At 39.4% G+C, this 21008-nt stretch overlaps 2 protein-coding genes across 2 annotated transcripts in view; one reads left to right on the forward strand and one right to left on the reverse strand.

The window, feature by feature from the left end:
- The window catches only part of scp2a (sterol carrier protein 2a), a 30105-nt gene extending 20955 nt beyond the window's left edge, over nt 1–9150 (forward strand). The window contains exon 16 of the mRNA XM_087832017.1: nt 9098–9150. Coding sequence (XP_087688143.1) covers nt 9098–9103 — 6 coding nt within the window. The 3' untranslated portion in view covers nt 9104–9150. The remainder of the gene's footprint in view (nt 1–9097) is intronic.
- The window catches only part of slc1a7a (solute carrier family 1 member 7a), a 41649-nt gene continuing 24415 nt past the window's right edge, over nt 3775–21008 (reverse strand). The window contains exons 4-11 of the mRNA XM_006786903.3: nt 18708–18750; nt 18251–18482; nt 17895–17994; nt 17184–17417; nt 15347–15541; nt 9358–9492; nt 9064–9163; nt 3775–4180 (exon numbers count right to left, since the gene is read on the reverse strand). Coding sequence (XP_006786966.1) covers nt 3914–4180; nt 9064–9163; nt 9358–9492; nt 15347–15541; nt 17184–17417; nt 17895–17994; nt 18251–18482; nt 18708–18750 — 1306 coding nt within the window. The 3' untranslated portion in view covers nt 3775–3913. The remainder of the gene's footprint in view (nt 4181–9063; nt 9164–9357; nt 9493–15346; nt 15542–17183; nt 17418–17894; nt 17995–18250; nt 18483–18707; nt 18751–21008) is intronic.

Raw genomic sequence — 21008 nt, forward strand, 5'->3', positions numbered from 1 at the left:
AAGGCCAAAACAATATTTTGTGTCAGGCTGTAAAAATTAGTGTTTTGATGTTGTAAAGAAGGACATTTTAACACGGGAGTCTGAGCAGTGGCTCTCTTTTAGAACCAGCCTGAAGTGGGACATAGAGTAGCTACAGTTTTTCTAACTCCATGTTGTCTCCATTTTTCATCTCCACTGTTGCCCCGTGGACATGTGGAGACTGTGCAGGGATGATTTTCCTTTCTCAGTGGAATAAACGACGTCAAACTGCAGCATATTAAAAACAAACTTGATGTTATTTTTGCATGAATCCACTCATTTATTTAATTACTCACTAAATGAAGAGGCCAGACCATCAACCCGCCATCCCGCTTTAAATCATGACTACACCTCCACATTTTTACCACATTGTCATCAATTCCTAAAATTTAGAAGCTGTGGTTTCCTGAGCAGGTGCCAATGACTAGAACCTCGGGTTCAGCTTGCCTCTTTTAGTACTGAAGTGTCTGGTGTCATTGTGGCAAAAATGTGAAGAGCCCTCTTCAGGGAAAACATTTTGGATTCTGTACAAATTGGCAAAGGAATTTAAATGTTTCTCCCAATTATTTGAAATAATAAGCTGAAGTACATTTTTCCCAAAAGACGCATATTTCATGCAGTGAAATTTATGTTGAGCAAATAATTGAAAAAGTCATTTTCCTCTGCTTGTATGCAAGGATACTGAACTCAGTTTCAAACTAACATTCGATGTATAGCTTAAACTCTGTTTTGCAAATCCTGTGCTACAGATAATTAATTGTTTAGTGTATTAAAGGCCTAAAAACGCTATGCTTGACAGTCACTTGAGAGCCTTGCTGCACATCAATATGAAGATTTTAGTTGAATCTCAATAAACCCAGTTTGTGAATGAGATCAAAGGCCTCCTACAAGTTCTTCTTTTAATGTTGCTGCTTTACTGCTGAAGCAGGTTCAGTATTTTTCAAGCTTCCACAAATTACACTTAGCAAAGTACTTTTCTGAGCGTGTGCGATAAGACACATTTATAAAGTTACTCCCAATTAGAGCAAATTGTAAAAGAATCGTCACTTTTACAACACAGTTTATCCTTCAACGACATGTATAATACTTTTTGAGTGTAAGTTAGGAAACTCTAAGAAAAAAAGTATACATTTTTCACCTATATTTAACATGTAAATAGTGATAAATTAATGATGTATGTGAGTGGTATTCTTATAATAGCAAGGATTTAATTTCCCACTGACGAGGGCAGACATTGAAAAAAACAAACAAACAAAAAAAACAAGGCGAGAATCTTCCTGTTGAACATCACAGACGTCCAAACTCATCTCTGAAATAGCAGGACTTCCGTTAATTTAAGAGCATTAAATTTCAAGGAGCAGAAGAAGTTTGATGAAAACTTCCTGTCAAATTTGTGCACACGCACAAAATTCAGTTTTCCTCTCTTAGTTTTTGTCAGTGTGTCGAACTGACCTATAGTTTACAGCTGGAAGGTAATGTCAATCCAGCACCTTGTATAGGTTTTCTATTAGTCTGATATCTGCTGATTATGAAGGTCTTAACATGATTTACATCATATTCATACTCAACAGCCATTCAGTGAGTCCTTGGTTATTCTCAGCCTAAAAGAGACCGATCTCATCAGACTATTTCTTCACAGGATAAAACTGAATAGTTTGTGGACCCTTATATAAGATTCTTTCACACATGTGTAGGACATTTGTCGATTACATTTTCTACTTTTATGAAACAATGCTTCATTTATAAGTCCATTTTTGGGCTTTGCAGGGTTTTATTTGGTGGTGTCAATAAACGACAGATTGGATTTTGGGTAGAAAGAGGGGGCATGAGATGAAGATAATGGCCTGCGGCTCCAGATGAACCCAGGCTACTGCAGTAAAATAATTTTTACTTGCAGTTTTCAGTCCTTGAAGTACCTGAATGGTTTTTAGTGGTCCTATTGATAAAATCCAAAATACCTCACATCTGTATTTGTCAACAAATAAATCAGGCAGTGCTGTCTGTCTATATTTTTGGATATATTTTCCCATTTCTTTTCCATTTTACAGAGTTGGTACATTTTCATAAATAGTGGACTACAGTGAAATGTTTCTTTAAAACATATACAGAATGGCAGCCTTTGCGACATATTGATATGATAGTAAAATCTACATTTTCCTTAAACTTTAAATACCTACATGTACAGCATATATCACATAGAAAGTTCATTAGAGTATGAGCTGTTAACTTGTGTTGATTTGTCTCGGCTGTCTGAGCGCACATCAGCGTCAGCTGATCAGCGGTCCCGGTTGCTTCTCCTTTGGTTGTTTAAGGCAAAGAGGGAATAATAAAGTGGGGTGCAAAGATAAAGTGGCGTGACTTCAACACAAGGACAAACACTCGTCTTTGTTTTCAGTGCGATCTCCATCACCGCTCTGCCTTGAACACACACCACTGGAGGTATGAGGTAGAGGACCCACTTAGGCTAAGGACAACAAGGCAGAGAAGAGCAGTGTAAGGAAAGTCGTGGCTAAGAAAATATGGGAAAGTGAAAAGAATCACAGTGGTTTTTTGTGGTTTTTCTTAAACTTTCAAATAGACATGGTTTAAATGGTGGTGGAGGTGGGGGGGTTCAGTGCAGAGGAGCACTGGCTCTACTGTGAGCCTCTACTGAATGAACAAGTTCACTGGAGGAAGCTCGTTTCCACAACTTGTATTCACAATCTCATTCTTTTGGTCTCCACTCAAAGCCTGTGACGATAGGTGACTGTAGGAGCATAGACTAACCAGTTGATCAATAGCTTTACTTTAACACTTCGCCCTCTCTTCACCGCACTAGACTATCACTGCATTTGCATCACTGCTGATGCAGCATCAATCCATCTGGCAAGCTCGTGTGCCATGGCCTCAGACCTGTAGGTGCTCATTTGTTTCACACTCAGCTGTGACCTGCCCTAGTGCATACTGCAGGTCAAGGCTCGAGGAAGCCATCAAAACCAGGTCATCTGTGATTTTCTATAAAAACCATACCACCAAACCTGACACCCTCAGGTGGGTCTAGAAATTGTGATAATAAAATTATGAACACAATCGTTCACAAAGTTGCCAGAATCCACCGCCCACTGGGAACGAGCCCGATTGCAGTACACGGAACTAGAAAGCCCACCAACAGCCCCCTGATATCCCATAATCCCAAATCACCCGTCACAGTCAAACGCCTTCTGTGGTTGAGCTTTATATTTCTAAAATATGGACTTAACTCATGCATTTGTGCGTTTGTCTAATAGCTATAGCAGAACAGTTTTGTTTTGTTCCGCTGTGTCTTTTTGTGTTGAAAAATGTACCAAATGGGGAACTTTATGCCCTGATTTATCATAAACAACACAATGGTCAACAAAAAGAAGAGAGAAATGTAAAAAAAAGAAAAAGAAAACCAATATTGTGCTAAATACAAACCAGATCAGAAAGCATAAAAAGAGACATAAGTTGATGTCCGTTTGTTTTTTGTCTGCAGTCCACGGAGGAAAAGGTGCCTTTAAATTACATCGGATATAAGTTGGTTGTGTTCTCCATATGCAATCCTTTAAGACTGCTGATCACAGTCAGTCCTCACACAGGGTCTGTTCTTGATTTAAAAGGTCCTTCAGAGTAGCACACGGCCACTGCTGCTACCCAATATATGTATATATATGATAAATATGTACACACACAAACAAACAATCAAATGTGGATCATCATTTGGGTTATGTAGGAAAAAAAGTCTTTTTTCCCCCCATGCATACATCTACTCATGGCTGCTCTCACTCGAGGGGATAAGCATGTGAACTCGGTCACCTCGGCTCTTTAATGCTTCGTCCTCTCCTGCTGGTCCTACAGTCATGGATGTACCGGTAGACTCTGACAGAGCGACTGTTTTTTACACATTAGTCTCCAGCCCGTTCATGTCAATGGAACAGTGGTCCTTGTCCCTGTGTTCTCTCTTGTGGTGAGAGGCGTGAGCGTGCTTCTTCTTCTCTACAGGTCGAATCCCCTCCTCCAGCTGGATCAGGCGAGCCACGTCAGGGGAAAGGTGGTCCTGCTTGCTGCCCGGTGGAGGCGGCTGGTAGCAGCCGTTCTTCTGGTTCTGGTAGTTCATCATCTGCTGGATGCTTATCATGGGTTTGGTCTCACATATAAGAGGCACCTAATGGACATGAGAATGAACAAAAAGAAGTGTCAGAATCACTTAATAAACAGGCAACACCCACGAGAACTAAAAAAAACCCCAGCAAATTAAAATTGTGAATGAACTGAGTTTTTATGCAACAGGAAAGGATTTTATGGTCTTATTGGCCTTATTCAGCTCCCCTCACCCCCACACTGTGAAAAAAATCGTGATATAAAAGTATTTTACTGTGTATTTTACAGTTTTGTACAGTTCTTCCAGAATATCATTAAATTCACATAAATAGACTGTGATTTTACATGTCAAATGTAAATTAACGTAAAATCACTGCAAATGTAATAAAACATAATTGTCTTGTTTTTTTAAATGTATCTGTCTGTACATATTTAGATTAGTTAAAATACATTCACAAATGCATCATAATTTCACAAATATTTGTCCGTTATTTGAAAGATTGAACTGTTAAATTCAAATGTAATGCTATGGAAAAATATGTAAAATGATTCTTATAAACTTTTTTTTACATCAAATAATTATTATCATTATTGTTATTTAGGGCGATCATGGCTCAAGAGTTGGCAGTTCGCCTTGTAATCAGAAGGTTGCCGGTTCGACCCCCGACTCGGACACGCTCGGTCGTTGTGTCCTTGGGCAAGACACTTCACCTACCACCTACTGGTGATGGCCAGATGGGAATTGTAAAGCGCTATATGAATGCAATCCATTGTTATTTAAACCAACTGTATTATTATTCATATTGCCGCATTCATTGACCTTTTTTATAGGTAATTTCATTGTTTAATCACATTAAATTGTTCCTAATTTAATGTTTAAAAGCACTTGAAAAAGGCAAAATCCCATGGAAAATTAGGGCAACAAACTGTATTGTCATTACTGAAAATAACCGTATTTTCATGTGAAAGTTATTTTCTGTTATTTTATGGTATTATTTTGGCGCCCCAGCTGCCGGAATATTACTGTTTTTTTAGGATTTTTATTTTACGGTGCACCTGGTCATGACAGATGACTGCCCCTCTCTGACTCTGGTTCTCCCTGAGGTTTCTTCCTGCTAAGTCAAATTTATTCATTCTCACACAACAGCTGATATATCCTGGGCAGTTTAGGTGCATACAGTATGTGCAAAAGTTTTGAGCCACCCCTCATTTCTTTTTATTTTGTTTCCAGTGGTTTTGTTTAAGTGGTCTTGAAGAATAGTTCTTCAGGCTTTCTGAAGGTCTTCTTTGACTGTTTTTTCACTCCTTTTCAATCCAGCCCTTATAGCTGACCATTTTCAATGGATTTCTTTTATTTATTAAGCCACTTAACACAGACTCATGTATCGTTTAAGTGTACTGTAGACTGGAATCCTGTGCATTCTGGTCCCTAATGAAAGATACTAACATCTTCATCTCCAGTGTTCCAGCTCAGCCTACTGAGTTTCAGTTTTTTGTGCCAGCGTCTCCAAACCATACATAATAGCTGGTCTTACTACCATATTGTAAACTTTCCCATTTACATTTGCTGCTGTGTGCAGGTGAGATTAGGAACTACAGAAAAAGAGACATGCTCGTAGAATGACAAAGTAAAATAAGATATTTAAAGAAAGACATTAGCAAAGAAAGTTGGTTAGTCGGGGAGACGAAGTAGACAGGAGTACTGGGAGGCTGGCGTGTGGCAAACACAGGTGGCAAATGCAAAGAAAAAGGCTTTTAGGGATTTTTATGTGAGGCTGGACTAAGGAGAAAAGGACTTGTATCGATTGGCTAGATGGAGAGATTGTGCTGGAAAAGATGTGTTGCAGGTTAGGGTGATTAAGGACAGAGCTGGATATTTACTAATGAGTGAAAAGAGTGTGTTGAGAAGATGGAAGGAGTACGTTGAGAAGGTGATAAATGAAGAAAATGAAAGATAGAGGAAGGCACATGGAGGACAGTTAGCGCAGAGGATTAGTACAGAGGAAGCAAGGGCAGCTATGAAGAGGATGAAGAGTGGCAGGGTGGGCAATAAATCCATCCATGGCCCAGCATTAGAGGTTCTTGTCCAATATTTTCTGGTACAGGCCCCTCACTGTGGTGTAGCCGTCTTATACTCTCAGCAGAAAGACAGCCGTAAAGCATAATGTTTCCACCTCTGTGCTTGACTGTGAAGATGGCGTTCTTCGGGTCATACTCAGCATTTCTCTTCCTCCAAACATGATTGGTGAGTTGATGCCAAAGAGCTCGGTTTTGGTTTGATCTGACCATTCAGATGTTCACTGGAAAATTAAAGACAGAAGTGTGCATGTGCCTTCTTGAGCAGCGGGACCTTGTGGCAGAGACGTCCACAAGTCTTTGAGGGGCAAGTCTCAAGTCTGTAATGGATGAAAGTGACGTTCTATTGTCAGATAAACACCAACTAGTCCCCCTATAACAATTTATTATGTGTTATATGTGCTGTGTTGATGCACCACAGCATTTAAAGTGATGAGAGCATACTCACTTAAGAGGGCTGTTGCAGTTAAAATGAATAAACACAAGTAAAGCAAAGTGAAAAACTGCTCAGTTGAAGTCGATAAATTTACACTTTAAACTTTATTGTTTGTTACAACCGGATGCAGGATGTTAACTAACCTAGTTTGTAGCTCAACTTTCTGATTCATAGGCATCTCTTCACCTGACTGAGTGACTGACCTCTCAGAGTGCCATTTGAGACGTGAAGTTTGACGTTGTTCAGCTTGCATCCGTTATGTTAATGCAACACACTTTGCAAGTTAGTGTATGCTCGCTTCCAGTCTGAATGAAGTGTACCCAAATTTAATAACAAATGGCACAGTTCCAGATGTGCATCCCGCCGCGGCGATGGCTAGTGGTTTGATTCTGTGGTTGCTCTAAGCTCTGGCTGGACGAATGTATTATGTAATGTGTGACGTATGAGTAGTTCAGGCGGCACGTACTTTTAATTATTACCGGTAACAGTCTTTGTCGCTTTGTTGCTGCTATCTCTCCTTGAGTGTTGTTTGAAAAAAACACTTTAATATCTTTTGTCTGTGAAGGTTCTCAGTCATCCAGGTCATGGTAGTCTAAAGAGCTTGGAAAGAAAAGCGTCTGGACTTCTTTAATATCTTACTATATGTATGGACAACAAAGATTTAAGAAACACTTCATTTATTTTACTGTGTATGACGCAACCTTTGGAAAGGGTTGTGTAAAAATCTTCATGACATTTAGAGTCCTCGCAGCCAATTAATTTAAAAACAAAAATTCACAAATTATTAGCATATTCAGAACATTTCCTTAACTAACAGAGACAAATGCACTGTCTCATTAAAAAATGTGCAACTCAGGGCTGTGGTCTGTCCCTTATGTACATCTTAAGTCCCAAACCTTGAGTCTAAGTCAAGTCTGAAGTGTCGCGAGTGCAAGTCGCCATCTCTGCCTTGTAGGCAATGCAAGACTGCACTCCATTAGCACCAATGGTGTTGCTGGTGACTGTGGTCCCAACTGCCTTCGGATCATTAGTTCATTCATGTAGTTCTGTACTGATAAACCACCTTTCTCATGATCATCCACAACCCATCAGGCAAGAGCATGGAGCTCCAGACTCAGAGTGATTGATGGACATTTTGTATTTCTTCAATTTCTGAATAAATTGCACCAACATTGGACAAAGGATATTAAAAGAAAAAGACCACAGAGATGATTCATCAGTGTACTGAAGGAGGACATGCAGAGGGCTGGTGTGACAAGATGAAAACAAGATGCTAGGGACAGAGTGAGATGGATGCAAAAACACACAATAGCACACTATCAGTTATGGATTGGCCTCCCCTGAGGCCAGACCTCAACATTATTGAAGCAGCGTGGGATCATCCAGACAAAGAACCAAACAAAAGGCAGAAACATCCAAAGAAGAGTTTTGAATGTCCTCCAAGCCCAGAGAACTATTAGTGAAGACTACTTAAAGAAAGCTTGCCTAAGAGAGTTCAGGCTGTGCTGAAGATGAAAGGTGATCATACCAAATATTGACTCTTAAGCTCATTAGAAGTATAAAAACTCAGCCTTTTCTTCATATACTGTATTTCGATCTGTTTTTGTAAATGTTTTAATAAATCGATACACCTTTTTTTCCCATTTTCCTACCAAGATAAAAAGGCAGCTCAAGATGTTTGCACAGTAATCTGTGAATAGCTAGTCATTATTGCATATACTCTCTGTTAGAGTTAATGCATTGACAGCTATGACAGAATTGGCTATAAGCATCAAATCTACTTTCTTGCTGCTTGTTTTGCTGCCCGCCATTATCAGAATAATAATATGCAGACTAATAATAATCCCCGATTGGCTCCCTTTAGCGATGGCAGATACAGTAAGTACATTTTAGCCTATTATTATAGTAAAATGCTGTGGTTATCTAACATGTTTTTATCCATTATAAATGATTTTTTCATAATGTTAATACACTGCTAATATATAAGCTGAGTCATATCTCTCTCTTGGCGCTCTTTTTACTAGAGCCGTGATTTACTTAGCCTTGATTATCCAACAGAATTTGAGGAAGTGGAAATTGGTGGCCAATCACAAATAAAAGTTGTGTTTTGTTTTTGTGGTTTTGCGGTCCCTATTCCTCTGTTTCCGATCGTTCTGCTAAGAAAAGCTATCCAGGGAGAATACTTAACCGCATGAGAATAATATCTAGTTTTTACTTTCATACTTTCATCAAGAACGTAAATAAAGGGTAAACCTGTTGTACTACTTTTGGAGTTTGGAGTGTACAGAAAAGGAAATATTGTCACATTCTGTTTTCTGTCTGTCTTTCAGAGGAAGACAAATGCTGCTATAGTTAGGTCAGGAAGACCTTGAGAAAACAATGCGGGGATTGCTCGCAGCATCGAGGTCCGCTGATCTAACCTGAGATGTTCTCACCTGCTCTCCCTCTTTGACAAAATCCTTTCTGCAGATATGAGCCATGATTCCTGTGGCCAGAGCGTCGCCCATCACATTGACCATGGTCCTGAATCGATCCCTACACGACAAGGTCAAAAGTTATTCGCAGTGAAGACTGATGAAGACCGTGGTTTATACACCCTATAACAAGTTAGTGTGTATTCCTGATATTTTGCGGATTGTTGCTTTTTTCAACCTCTGTGCAAGACGCTAAGAGTTACTGGTTGTTAGCTATGATGGTTGCTGTTAGAGAAAAAATTAACCTTTACTTACAAAGCCCAGTCGACAGCAATGATGAGAGTGATGTCATCAGTGGGCAAACCCACAGAGGTCAGCACGATCACCATGGTAACAAGACCAGCCTGTGGGATTCCAGCTGCACCGATGCTGGCGGCCGTGGCAGTGATGCTGAGAGAACAGAGAGAGAAAGTCGGGTACGTTGATCTTAAAAGGATATACAGGAACACGTCCTTATATATGACCTCCCTGAAATGAAGGTGCAGATCTGTTTGTGAGCACTGAAACCGCAGGGATGGAAAAATAAAGCAGACATGGCCGTGGAGAAATATAATTCTGAATTACTTTAATACATACTTTATGTGCCATGCATAACTTTTTTGCTTCTTCTTCAGTGCAGAGTGCAATATAGCTCTAATTACTCATCCATATTTACTTGGCAGCAGCAGTGTCAGCAGATTGATATTTTGTCCACAAATACACACGGCCAGCTTATAAGAAGGGCATGAACTAATCCAAAGCTGGTGTATGGTAAGATAATTTAAATATGCATCACTCCCCTTAAACAGTGTTTGCTCATTTTCTACTCTAGCATGACAGATGCTGAAAAGTGGCATGACATAAACATTTCTGTGAACACTGGGTCCTTGTTTTCAGAGGTAGAAAAAAATAGGCTCCAGTTTTCTAGCTTTTGATTTTTCTGGGCAACAGAAAAACTATCCCAGCACATTGCTAGACAGCATAACCACCTTCTTAGAAAACTGCTTCCACCTCCAGCTTTTTTTTTTTTTTTTTTTTGCTTCTAACTGACTCACTTTAAATTAGATCCCTAAAAAGGTTAATATTTTTTCCATTATTTGTAGCAGTCAAGTTACATCCTCTGGGGTTAAGAAATGAAGCCAGAGAGAAGTGTGAAAAGCAACAGTTACTAAATGGCCACTTGAGGCTGCCTCCAAAATGAATCAGTTCACAAGGATATCCATGTTGATATGCCCGACTTTACAACAGTAGAAAAATAATTTGTGGTCTCTACAGTTGATTCCCACTCATTGAACTGGCTAATTTCTATTTTTATTAATCTTCCAAATTATATTAGACGTTAAAATGTATGCATGGCAGCAGACAGCCACCATTAAAAATGTGTTTGCCACCTCTGAATTCACTTAATATGAAAAATGTTAGGATTAGGGTGAATAGGCTCCTATAGACTGATTAAAATGCTTGTTTAGAGTCAAGTACAAACGTGGTTTTTGCTTCTATGAATAGTTTTCTTCTAGATGACTCTGGTGTGTCATGGTAACTTTGACTCATGTGTCTGAGCCAAGTCGCTGTAGCACAGCGGATTCTGCTGGGCCTCGCATTTGTGGCATTTTATTGCAATTATCTGGCTTTATAATCATTTTTTACCTCTTTGATGCAGATAATTATAATGATAATGCTAATGACTATGTGCTCAGTAAGAAAATGATAGTATTTTAGTAATATTTTGCTATTACTTGGCTCTGATTAACCAATATGTGTGCACATGTCTGTTGCACCTGCACAGTTAATGGATTTAGCTTGCTAACCAAATTAAGAAGCGTTAGTATAGCCAGTAGCGGTTTTTGATATGGGCAACATGGGCGGTTACCCAGGGCGGCATCTGCAAAAATTTTTTTGCTCGTACTCATGCTGCCCCGACATCATGCCAGCGCATTTTGGGAATGACATAGGCACCGATCGGCTTTCTATCGCCCATTTGCTGGGAGTAAGGGCGCCCTCCCTTTGCGGGGTGCGCCTGCTGCTTGCAGTTGCGGCACAGGGAGGAGGGGGGGGATTCTCTGGCTGGCTGGAGCAGCATCTAATAATCAGCTCGCAAAATAAAACAAAATAAAAACAAAACAACAAACACGAAAACACCAGACATCATGATACAGACTTATAATTTGCAACGATGTTTTTTCGAAATTCTATTCGAAAAGTGAGCGTGAGCCCTCGGTGCGCCTGCTGCTGAAGTCAAAGTAAACTTTATTGTCATCTCGCTATATACAGTCCAGTATATAGAGAGACGAGGCTCCAGTTACAGCGGTGCAAGTAAACAAACAATAAATATAAGAAGAGTAAGAAAATTAGTAAACACTTTATGACCAGGGGTAAAGGGATCAATAACAGTTTAAAATTTACAGTTTCATGATTTAAAGTCTCACACACAACCCGTCGAAAGGGGAGGGGGGCCGTGCTGCTTCCAAATAGAGCACATTTCATTCATAATGTTGTAAATCCAAGCCCATTATGTATTCATGATTTGAATCCTGGGTTGTACGAAATCCCAGAAAATAAACCTTAGACAAAGCGAATCTGTGAACTAAGGTGTAGGTCTATTAGGTTATGTTGTGGTGATCCTCGGGTTGGGGGATGGGTGTTCATACTGGAGTGCAAAATTAAAATGTAAGATGGACAAGAAAAGTTCAAAGCCATCAGGTGCTCAGTTTAGAAAAAAAGAGAAAAGAACAGGAGGAGAAACGAGCAAAAGATGGAAAGCAGATGTGTGATTGGATAATGGCAAGTCATCCTGAAACAGTCAGAATCAGAATACTTTATTAATCCCTAAGGAAATGATGTGGGTTACAGTTGCTCCAAGAAGAAATGGTAAAAATAGTAACGTTATGTTACAGAAATACACACTTAAGAAATAGCACTACAGATCACTCAATTATAAAAATCAAGGATTAACAGAGGTGATTATAAATAAATATCAAGAAAATTGACAAGAATATTCCGGAGCTGAAAAGAGTGTGTGTAAAAAGGGTGTAACTATTGCAGTGTTTACAGTGCTTTATATGGAGGAGTTGTACAGGGAGATGTCCACGGGCAGGAATGATTTCCTGTGTCGTTCAGTGGTGCTTTTTGGTAATCTCAGTCTCTCACTGAACGTGCTTCTGTGACTAGCCAACACGTCATGGAGTGGGTGGGACTTATTATCCAACATTGTCTTTATCTTGGACAACATCTGCCTCTCAGACACCACCCTATCGGAGTCCAGCTCCATCCCCACAACATTAATGAGCTTGTGGATCAGTTTATTTAGTCTGTTGGTGTCTGTGACCCTCAACCTGCTGCCCCAGCATGCAACAGCATAGAGGATAGCACTGACCACAACAGAGATGCAACAAGATAACATCAATTAGTAGGGATAGTGAAAACATCTGTTAGCCACTTGACTATGACAGTAAACAGTAGACACTGATGTAGTTTACTGAATCTTTTGGACTGTGTTCAGCACAATATTAATTAGTCATCTGTGTAGACAGCGAGGTTATTACAGTTAACCTAAACTAAATTAAAGCTAGATGTGAAAACATTTAAATTAACTAATGTGGTAAAGAGAAGACTCAACTAAAAGCTTAACACTGATACGATTTTGTGATCTTAGAAAACAAAGCGTAATAAGAGCCTGTATATGCTCCCAGTAAGAAAGTATCTGCTGGCATTCACAACTTGTGTTGGAGCCGAGGGTCAGACAAATTCGTCCATTCCTGGCAGGATTTTGCCACGACAAAAAGCAGTTACTCTTTTTAAACTATTTATATGCAGAGAGCATCTTTCCTACCACCCATTATTTTCAGCTCACAGAAAGACAAGCTTAGCAGCGTCTCATCTGCAGTTTGTACCTATGAAAAATAGCACAATCTGTCTCTACTGCAACCATTTAAATGCTGCTGCACTGCTAATCCAACAAAATGATATATTATATAACAATCTTAATTGTAGAACTACATATTTTAGTTATGTAAAGTTTCAGATGCCTTGTCCACTACTGTGGAGAAAGAATTAAAATATTTTGGGACAGTGACGGTTTTGTCCAAGCTTCTGGACTTTTGAGTGCAATTTGACAGCTTTCTCCTGGAAAGAACAAGAGGTTGGGGTTCAGGTTGGGCTAGCATGCAGATGGAGCAGCTACGTGGTCAGTAGCCAAACCGCGCGAACAGGATGCAGAGGGGGGAAAAAATATTATAATTCTCCGTGACAAGGGAGCTGAGTAATACAGGTCATATGGGTTTTACTGCCAAGGGATTATGAGGGAGTGTGCACAGACTGCAGACATGAAGAGGTCTGCTCTTAACATTATTACAGTAGGACATCGATTCAGAGGAGGGACAGGACGTTTCCCTTAGCCCGAGCCTGGAGGGGTTGGTGGTGGTTTGCTTACTTTTGACTGAATATTACAGAGCTGTGGTGTTGGTAGGATGAGGCCTGTCAATATTTTTTCTGTCTGTCTTTCCCCAGGGCTTCCAGACTGATTTAGCAGAAATCAGATCAGACTAAGAAGCTCACACGAGGCGTAATCTTTGTGACATTTACATATATGTGTATCTAGTAAATCCCACAATATTTTTATTAATTCAGAATTAAACTGAACGTGTGACGTTATTATTCACGTTGCAGACAGAACACCAAAAACATGCCTGCTGTTCATTTTTGACCCATATAAATTTCTCCCCGACTGCTGAGATATAAATATCTCGTTGTTGAATGTAACATATTTTTAAAATTCTGTTTTATTAAGAGAAATTAAGAGAAATTCAACTTCTTACCATGACTTTGAATTATACTAAGACAAGAAATAAAGTAAGTGGTTCTGTAATAGCTCTATAATTCCTCCCAATCAGTGCCAGGCTCCCAGTTACAGAGTTAATTCTCAGGCATTAAGTGGCAACTCTATAATTTAACTATAAAATAATATAATTTCTCTGAGATTTTTTTTTAAATACGACTTAAATTAAACCTGTGTAAATCAGTGTTTAATGAAGTTTTTGTAGTGGTGGATTTTAGTACCTTTTAACAGACATCTGCACACCAGCTGACAAAAAGAAGATAAATTATCTGCGTTTAATGAAAACACCTTTTTTCTTAGCAATTACTACAAATCTGGGGGTGAGCCTGACAAGATTTCCAAATGATTTTGAATTTTACCACTGTGACTTCATGAAGGTTCAATTTTGATTAAAGAATCTGTAGTTTGAACTATCCTGACCTTTAGTCTCAGGCAAAGAGCAGATCCCCAAGGAATCAATTCTACACTCAAAAAATTATTTAAGTCCAAAACGCTGGATTACACATAAAGTTTCTGTGTAATTTTGTAAGATAAATATAATATAAAATGTTACATTTAATGGATTCAGGTCAAAATGTACTTGACACCTTTTTTCCTTAATGATTAAATATTTTAATAAATAAACCTCTGATTTTATATATTTCATTTGTGTTTTACCTACAACTTTTTCCTTCATGTTTATGAGCGGAGACAATAATTTTGGAGTGTGCATATAGGCAAATGTGTTTAAACTCTACGTTGTTGTCCACAACCACTATCCGCTACACACACCATTACACAACCACTATCCGCTACACAAACCATTACACAACCACTATCTTACTAAACATTTTAGAAAATGTTTCCAGATGGACAGGAGCCATTGTGTAATTATTTTAACAGAATGCATTCATTAAATTCACAACATTTGATGTGTACAATACAATCTCTTCTTTTATTCCAATACATTTATTTAAGCCATGCAAGAAAGTGAGTGAAATTATAGAAGCAGCTGTTAGAAAATGGTTTAGTATGTTAGTATCAATCCGATACCAAGTAAATACAGGGCCAGGATTGCAGATACCAGGTACCAGTATTTTTAACCTATAAGAGCATGTAGTGGTGATTTAAGAAGTGAATAGTCACACCTTTCAGCTTCTTCTACTTTTTGGAGAACTGAAATGTAAGTGTGCCTGTCTCTAAAGCACTTTGGGTCAGCTTCTGTTGTTTAAAATGTTTAATTTCCCCCCAAAACGCTTTATTTAACACAACTCAGTGAGCTACATACTGAACGAAATATTGATCCTATTGCACCAGTATCAATCCGATACCAATAGCAGCATTGGTATCAGTACTATCGATGTTTGGATTGATCCACCAACTTCAGCTGTGCACATTTACTTGCTTACACCCGATTATGAGTCAGATTTTGTGACTTGTGATGCCCCTTACCTGATGGTGATGATTTGCCCAAAGTCCAGTTCGTAATTGTTCACTTGGGCGATGAAGATGGCTGCCACGGCCTCATAGAGCGCTGTACCATCCATGTTGATGGTGGCCCCGACTGGCAGCACGAAGCGGATGATGCGTCTGTCGATATGGTTGTTCTCAAGGAGGCACTTAAAGGTGATAGGCAGAGTAGCAGAGCTGCAGGAGGGAAAGAAAAAGTAGGCAGATGTATTTCTTTCTTTCTTTCTTTCTTTAATTTAGCCACAAACCAACAAATTATAAACTGATCAATTAACTGGAAAATAACATCCTTATTCCTTCCTGGAAGATCCGACTGACCTCAGAGATAGTGAGAGGGTCTTCAGTTCTCCTTTAGAGACAATATAAAATCTTTCTTTCCTAGTGCACTACTAAGAGAAAAATGATTTTTAGTGTACTGGACTTCTTTCTTTCTTTCTTTCTTTTTGTTTTCTCTTGCAGGCAGCAAACATTTACAGTCCTTAGAGTTTCTCAGAACACCACCAGAGCTGTAGCTGAAAGAATAAAGGTAAACTTCACAACTGAGAAACATAGTGCTGCTGCTTTTAGACTGGTTTATATATTCTCAAACTCCTTGTAGGTGTTTGGGATTCTGGCTTACTCTTTTTTCTGTGTTTGGTCATACTCTCAAACACTGCTTACGATTCAATAAACCTCTGTCGACTTAATGAGTTTATGACCCCTGATGTGACACTGCTCAGCATGACTGTTATTGTTAGCTTTAGTGAGGACAATTAACAAAAAGATTTCCTGGCTATTCTGAACACATGTTCGTGGCATTGACCGTGGACTTAAATGCAGTAAACACACTAAAAGGCTACAAGTTGCAGTGTGGTTGGAAAGAAATATATCAGTAAACACAGTGTAAAAGACAGCCCTGAATGAAATCACCAACAAACATCTATTTAATTTCCTCTATTTCCATTCCTAATAGAGCATAAAAGCAATTTTTCTTTGGCCTTGGCCCTCTCTTTGTGTTGATATCTCTGATGGACCATAAATGGAGGCTTATACAGATTATAAAGTGGTCATCATTGTTTTCTTTTCTTCTGAGAAATATCCTAATGGCATGGAAAAATGTAATATATGAACATTTACCAGTGATTTATTTTCTTTCTTTTTCTTTGAGACCCTTTGAGGTTATTTTGCATATATGTACCACAAGAAAATGCTACGAAAAAAGCCAGCTGAGTTTATATGGGACATAAAGCCTAACACTCTCCCCACATGGTAAATGGCCTGTATTTGTATAGCGCTTTACTTGGTCCTAAGGACCCCAAAGCGCTTTACACTATACACAGTCATCCACCCATTCACACACTGGTGATGGCAAGCTACATTGTAACCACAGCCACCCTGGGGTGCACTGACAGAGGCGAGGCTGCCGGACACTGGCGCCACCGGGCCCTCTGACCACCACCAGTAGGCAACAGGTGAAGTGTCTTGCCCAAGGACACAACGACCGAGACTGTCAGAGCCGAGGCTCGAACCGGCAACCTTCTGATTACAGGACAAACGCCCAACTCTTGAGCCCCCACATCAAAATTCTGACACAGTTTAGCCACATTAGCTCCACAGTGTGTTAACATTACAGGATTTTTTTTATTGTAGTGGGGCTTTCACATCAAAGATAAATGTAACTGACTAAATGTAGTAGGTACATGTGTGAAAGAAGTCCTGATGATTCATTTACAGACACAGTTTTTAAATAAAGTCTGTGTGCATTTGTCTGCGCATCACGCTTTATAATAATAATAACCATAATTTAGGACCCGTAGATCTGCAAAGTCATATGCTTTACCTGGAGGAAGTGGCCAAGGAGATGAGAAGGGCTTGTAAAATGCCTCTTATGTAAACTATGGGGCTTTTCTTGGTGATGAAGAAGTACATGGCTGGGAGGATGAACAGTCCGTGCAGCACCAAGCCCATTACCACAGTGATGGCATAAAAGCCCAACTTCTTCCCCATGGCCGAAGGGTCGTCCATCTCTAAGATCTTTCCAGCCACCAGAAACACAATACCAAAGGGGAAATACCTGCAGAAAGGAGGAGGGAAGGATTGCTGAACACAGTGATACTAATATTAACATGTTGACATATTTAATCCAAACAATTTTAATATGCTGGTGGCAACTAGTTTCAAGGACCTATGATCTTAATATAATGTGTAGGATGCTAACATTTGAAAGTAGTGGACAGATAAAAGGCTGCCAATAAATGACCAGTCTAGCATCGTCACAATAAACCTTCACTAGATGAAGGCTTTAAAGTGGGGCATTTCTGTTTCACCTTTTTTTTGTAATCCATCCAATTGTTGTTGAGACATTTACCTAAATACGAAAAAGTCTGATTTAACTAATATCAGAATATTTCAAATTTAACATGCCGTAGAGTGAATGGCAAACAGTGCAGGTTTTTTTTTTTATCAGTGTTAGTTATAGCTGATCAGTAAAACTTCACAAATGTTGTTACTTTTCTTATGTTAGGGGTTTCTTGTAAAATACTGCTCTTACCAAATGACAATGGCAACAATCTTCAAAACCGCCTCATTCAAACTCTGACAAAAGTTGACCAAAGCACTTCCGTTGGGTCCCATTCTTCCCAGCATTATTCCTGAACGGGAAAAGGAAAAAAAAATATGCAAGCATGCATCTGCAGTGATGTTTTCAACAGCATTAAGTGATAAGAATGGAAACATTTGTTTGTTCCCTGCACAGCACAGAATGAATGAAGATGTTGAACCAATGGTGGGTGGAAACCAAACTCATCGGCCCTTTGAGGCCTCACTTAAGTTTGCTTTTTTGAGATATATATTTATGCATGTTCATTGTGGATGTTAGTGCGTGTGGGATTCATGTCAAACACCTACCCATGGTTGCAGAGAATATAACGATCCCCAGTACATTCATGCCTTCGCTGGTGCCGGGAGATGTTTTCACGATGACGTCAGGAGGTGGCGTTAGATCCAGGGAGAAGTTCTGGGTGTCGGTGCCATTGTCATCCTGGATGCCATAAATGTAGACCCTCCGCGTGGTTGTCTCATCCAGGAGCTGAGCGACTGTCGGTTTGGGGATGAGTTCTGCGACTCTCTGGGTTCGATACTTGAAACCAAAACAGAGCACAGTGAACGTGACATACCAGATTCTTACATGATAATGAAACGCGCTCATCCGTGTTTGCATTCTCGCACGGCAACAGATTAATTTTATTCTTTTTGCAAATGCGTTGAAATAAATGGCCAATAGAAGATAATATAAAGTGACGTTGCTGTTTAGATTAAAGATTAGGGGGTAACAGAAATCTATGCTTTCAGCGTTTGAGCTTACCTGTTGAAACGTAGCTTGGACCAAGTTGGCTGGAAACATGTTGCTATAAAAGAGAATTTAGGGAATTTGTTAATATCTTTCAGTGAATAGCAGACGCATTGTAATGGATCCAAAGTAAAATGTAGGTTAAACATCCCAGAAATGTAATCAATGCAAGGCTGTAATCAGAGAAATAGAACAGTTATAAGCTTTGCTTTAACAAAAGCTATTTCTGTGTATCTCCTCTTTTTTATATTGGCTTTGATATTACGGGTGTATAGGAATTTCTTTTACTTATGTATTATTCACATTATTTTATTGTATAATGCCTTGGTGCCACTGGATTTTAACAAGTCTCACACTCATACATTAAGACAAATGGTGGAGGTCTAGTAAGGAAGTTATGGGGAAGCAGACAGCTCCACAGGAAGAAACTTTTGTCTCTTCGAGGACTCTGGGAGGTAGCAAGGGAGTGTGAACCTTAAGGTGTGAAACAGCTGTGTACTGCCTTTTGTTCCTGAAGAAGGTATTTAACTGAGAGACATGCTAGGCTCAGGGAGACTCTGCTGACCTGCCCCGCGGTCATGTTGGCTCTCCATCAAGCTTGTTCTTTGTGTGTTTTGATTAAAGAATGTTAGCTACCGCTCACCGCTTGTCTGCAGGCTTTATTTAAATGGAAAACTTCCACAACACTGGGTAAATCTTTCCTGTACATCTCCTCCCTGTGAAATTGGAATTGATTAAATCAGAAATTCAAAGAAGGACGACAGCTTCTTTATGGATTCTGCATCATTACTACTGTGCAAGAAGTCTTACTCTAATAAAATTACACTGAAAGTTTGCTTTGTTGGTAAATAGACTTTTCTGCATCAGTCCTATCAGTCCTGACAAATGAAAATCTCCACATTGTCCTTTATTTCCACACTGAAAGCTCCACACACGCTATAGTACATTTAATTAACCGCTCTAAAAAAGCCCTTGTATCTCATATCTCTGAAGGAAAGGATATTGAGTTCTTCAGCTGCCACAGAGTGGACTCAGGTGCACGGACGGATGAAATCTGAAGACAGAGGAGCAGGTAGAATGGAGACAGAAGAAAATAGAGAACAATCTCTTTCTGGAGAGGAAAACAGATGCTCAACATCCATCGAGGTGAAATGAAAGGTTGTCCAACAAACTAATTCAAAGGATCAAAGATAAAATGAGATACGTTGGTTAATGACTATATATTTCCAGGATGAGTTATTGATAGAGCATCATAAACTCTAAGTATGACTAATACGACTAGTCCTCTCTCTGTTTTTGACATGTAATAAATAGCAAATGAGTCACTGTATTTTGGCCCCATGTTCATGCAGGCCACAGATGAATATAAAGTAAGTGAGCAAACCTGCATCGTGATCACTGTAATTTAATTCTCAAAGTTTGGTGTTTTTTTAAATAATTTTTTTTCTGTAATTCAGTTTCGACCACTGATTTAAGAGCTGAGACAACACAGCGACAGGTGTCTAGTAGCACTATATCCTGACAGAAGAGGAGGGTCAGGTATTTAAAACACTAAAATATAGTCAGAACAAACAAGGTTTTGCTCTTCTTTTTGATTTAAATAGAAGTTATATAAAAGCTAGATATGCTTTAGTTTATGAATTATCTGTAACAAAAAATTAAGTAATGAGCAGATGATTTTTATTAAAGTTGGACAAAGACTACGGTGCAAAAGATGGTCCTGTTAAAAGGGAGTTTTTCCTGTTAAAAGGAAGTTTTTCCTTCCCGCTGTCACCACAGTGCTTGCTCATAGGGGGGGGGGGGTCATACAATTGTTGGGATTTTCTTTGTTTTCTTTCTATTATTGTAGGGTCTTTACCTTGCCTTGAGGCAAATTTTATTGTTATATGGCTGTCATGGTCCTGGGCCATGTTGGCCCAGTATTCTTAGTTTTCGTGTGTTCTTGTATTTTGTTATTTATGCCTTGGTTCCTAGGTTGTTTAGTTAAGATGTTCCTTATTCAGTAACCCCCTGTGTGCCCCTCTGTCTATCTGTGAACCCTTGTTTCCCCTCCTTGTGTTTTATTCCATGTTTTCCCCAGCCCGTTATGTCCGTGCTCTCCCCGTGCTCTCTCTCCTCCTGTCTGAACCTCTGTGTACTTCCTGTTTTATTTCGACAGTCTCTCCTAAGTATGTGTCATGTTGTGTTCACTCCTGCCCTGTCTTGTTACGATTATCTGTGTCAGCTGTGTTCCCCATGTGCTCCCGCTTCCCTCGTTTACCCTCTGTGCATTTATGTCCACGTCTCCCTCAGTTCAGTGTCGCGTTCTCCCTCATG

The sequence above is a fragment of the Neolamprologus brichardi genome, chromosome 18, assembly GCF_056152115.1.
Source record: "Neolamprologus brichardi isolate AB-2024 chromosome 18, ASM5615211v1, whole genome shotgun sequence".
NCBI classification, from domain to species: domain Eukaryota; kingdom Metazoa; phylum Chordata; class Actinopteri; order Cichliformes; family Cichlidae; genus Neolamprologus; species Neolamprologus brichardi.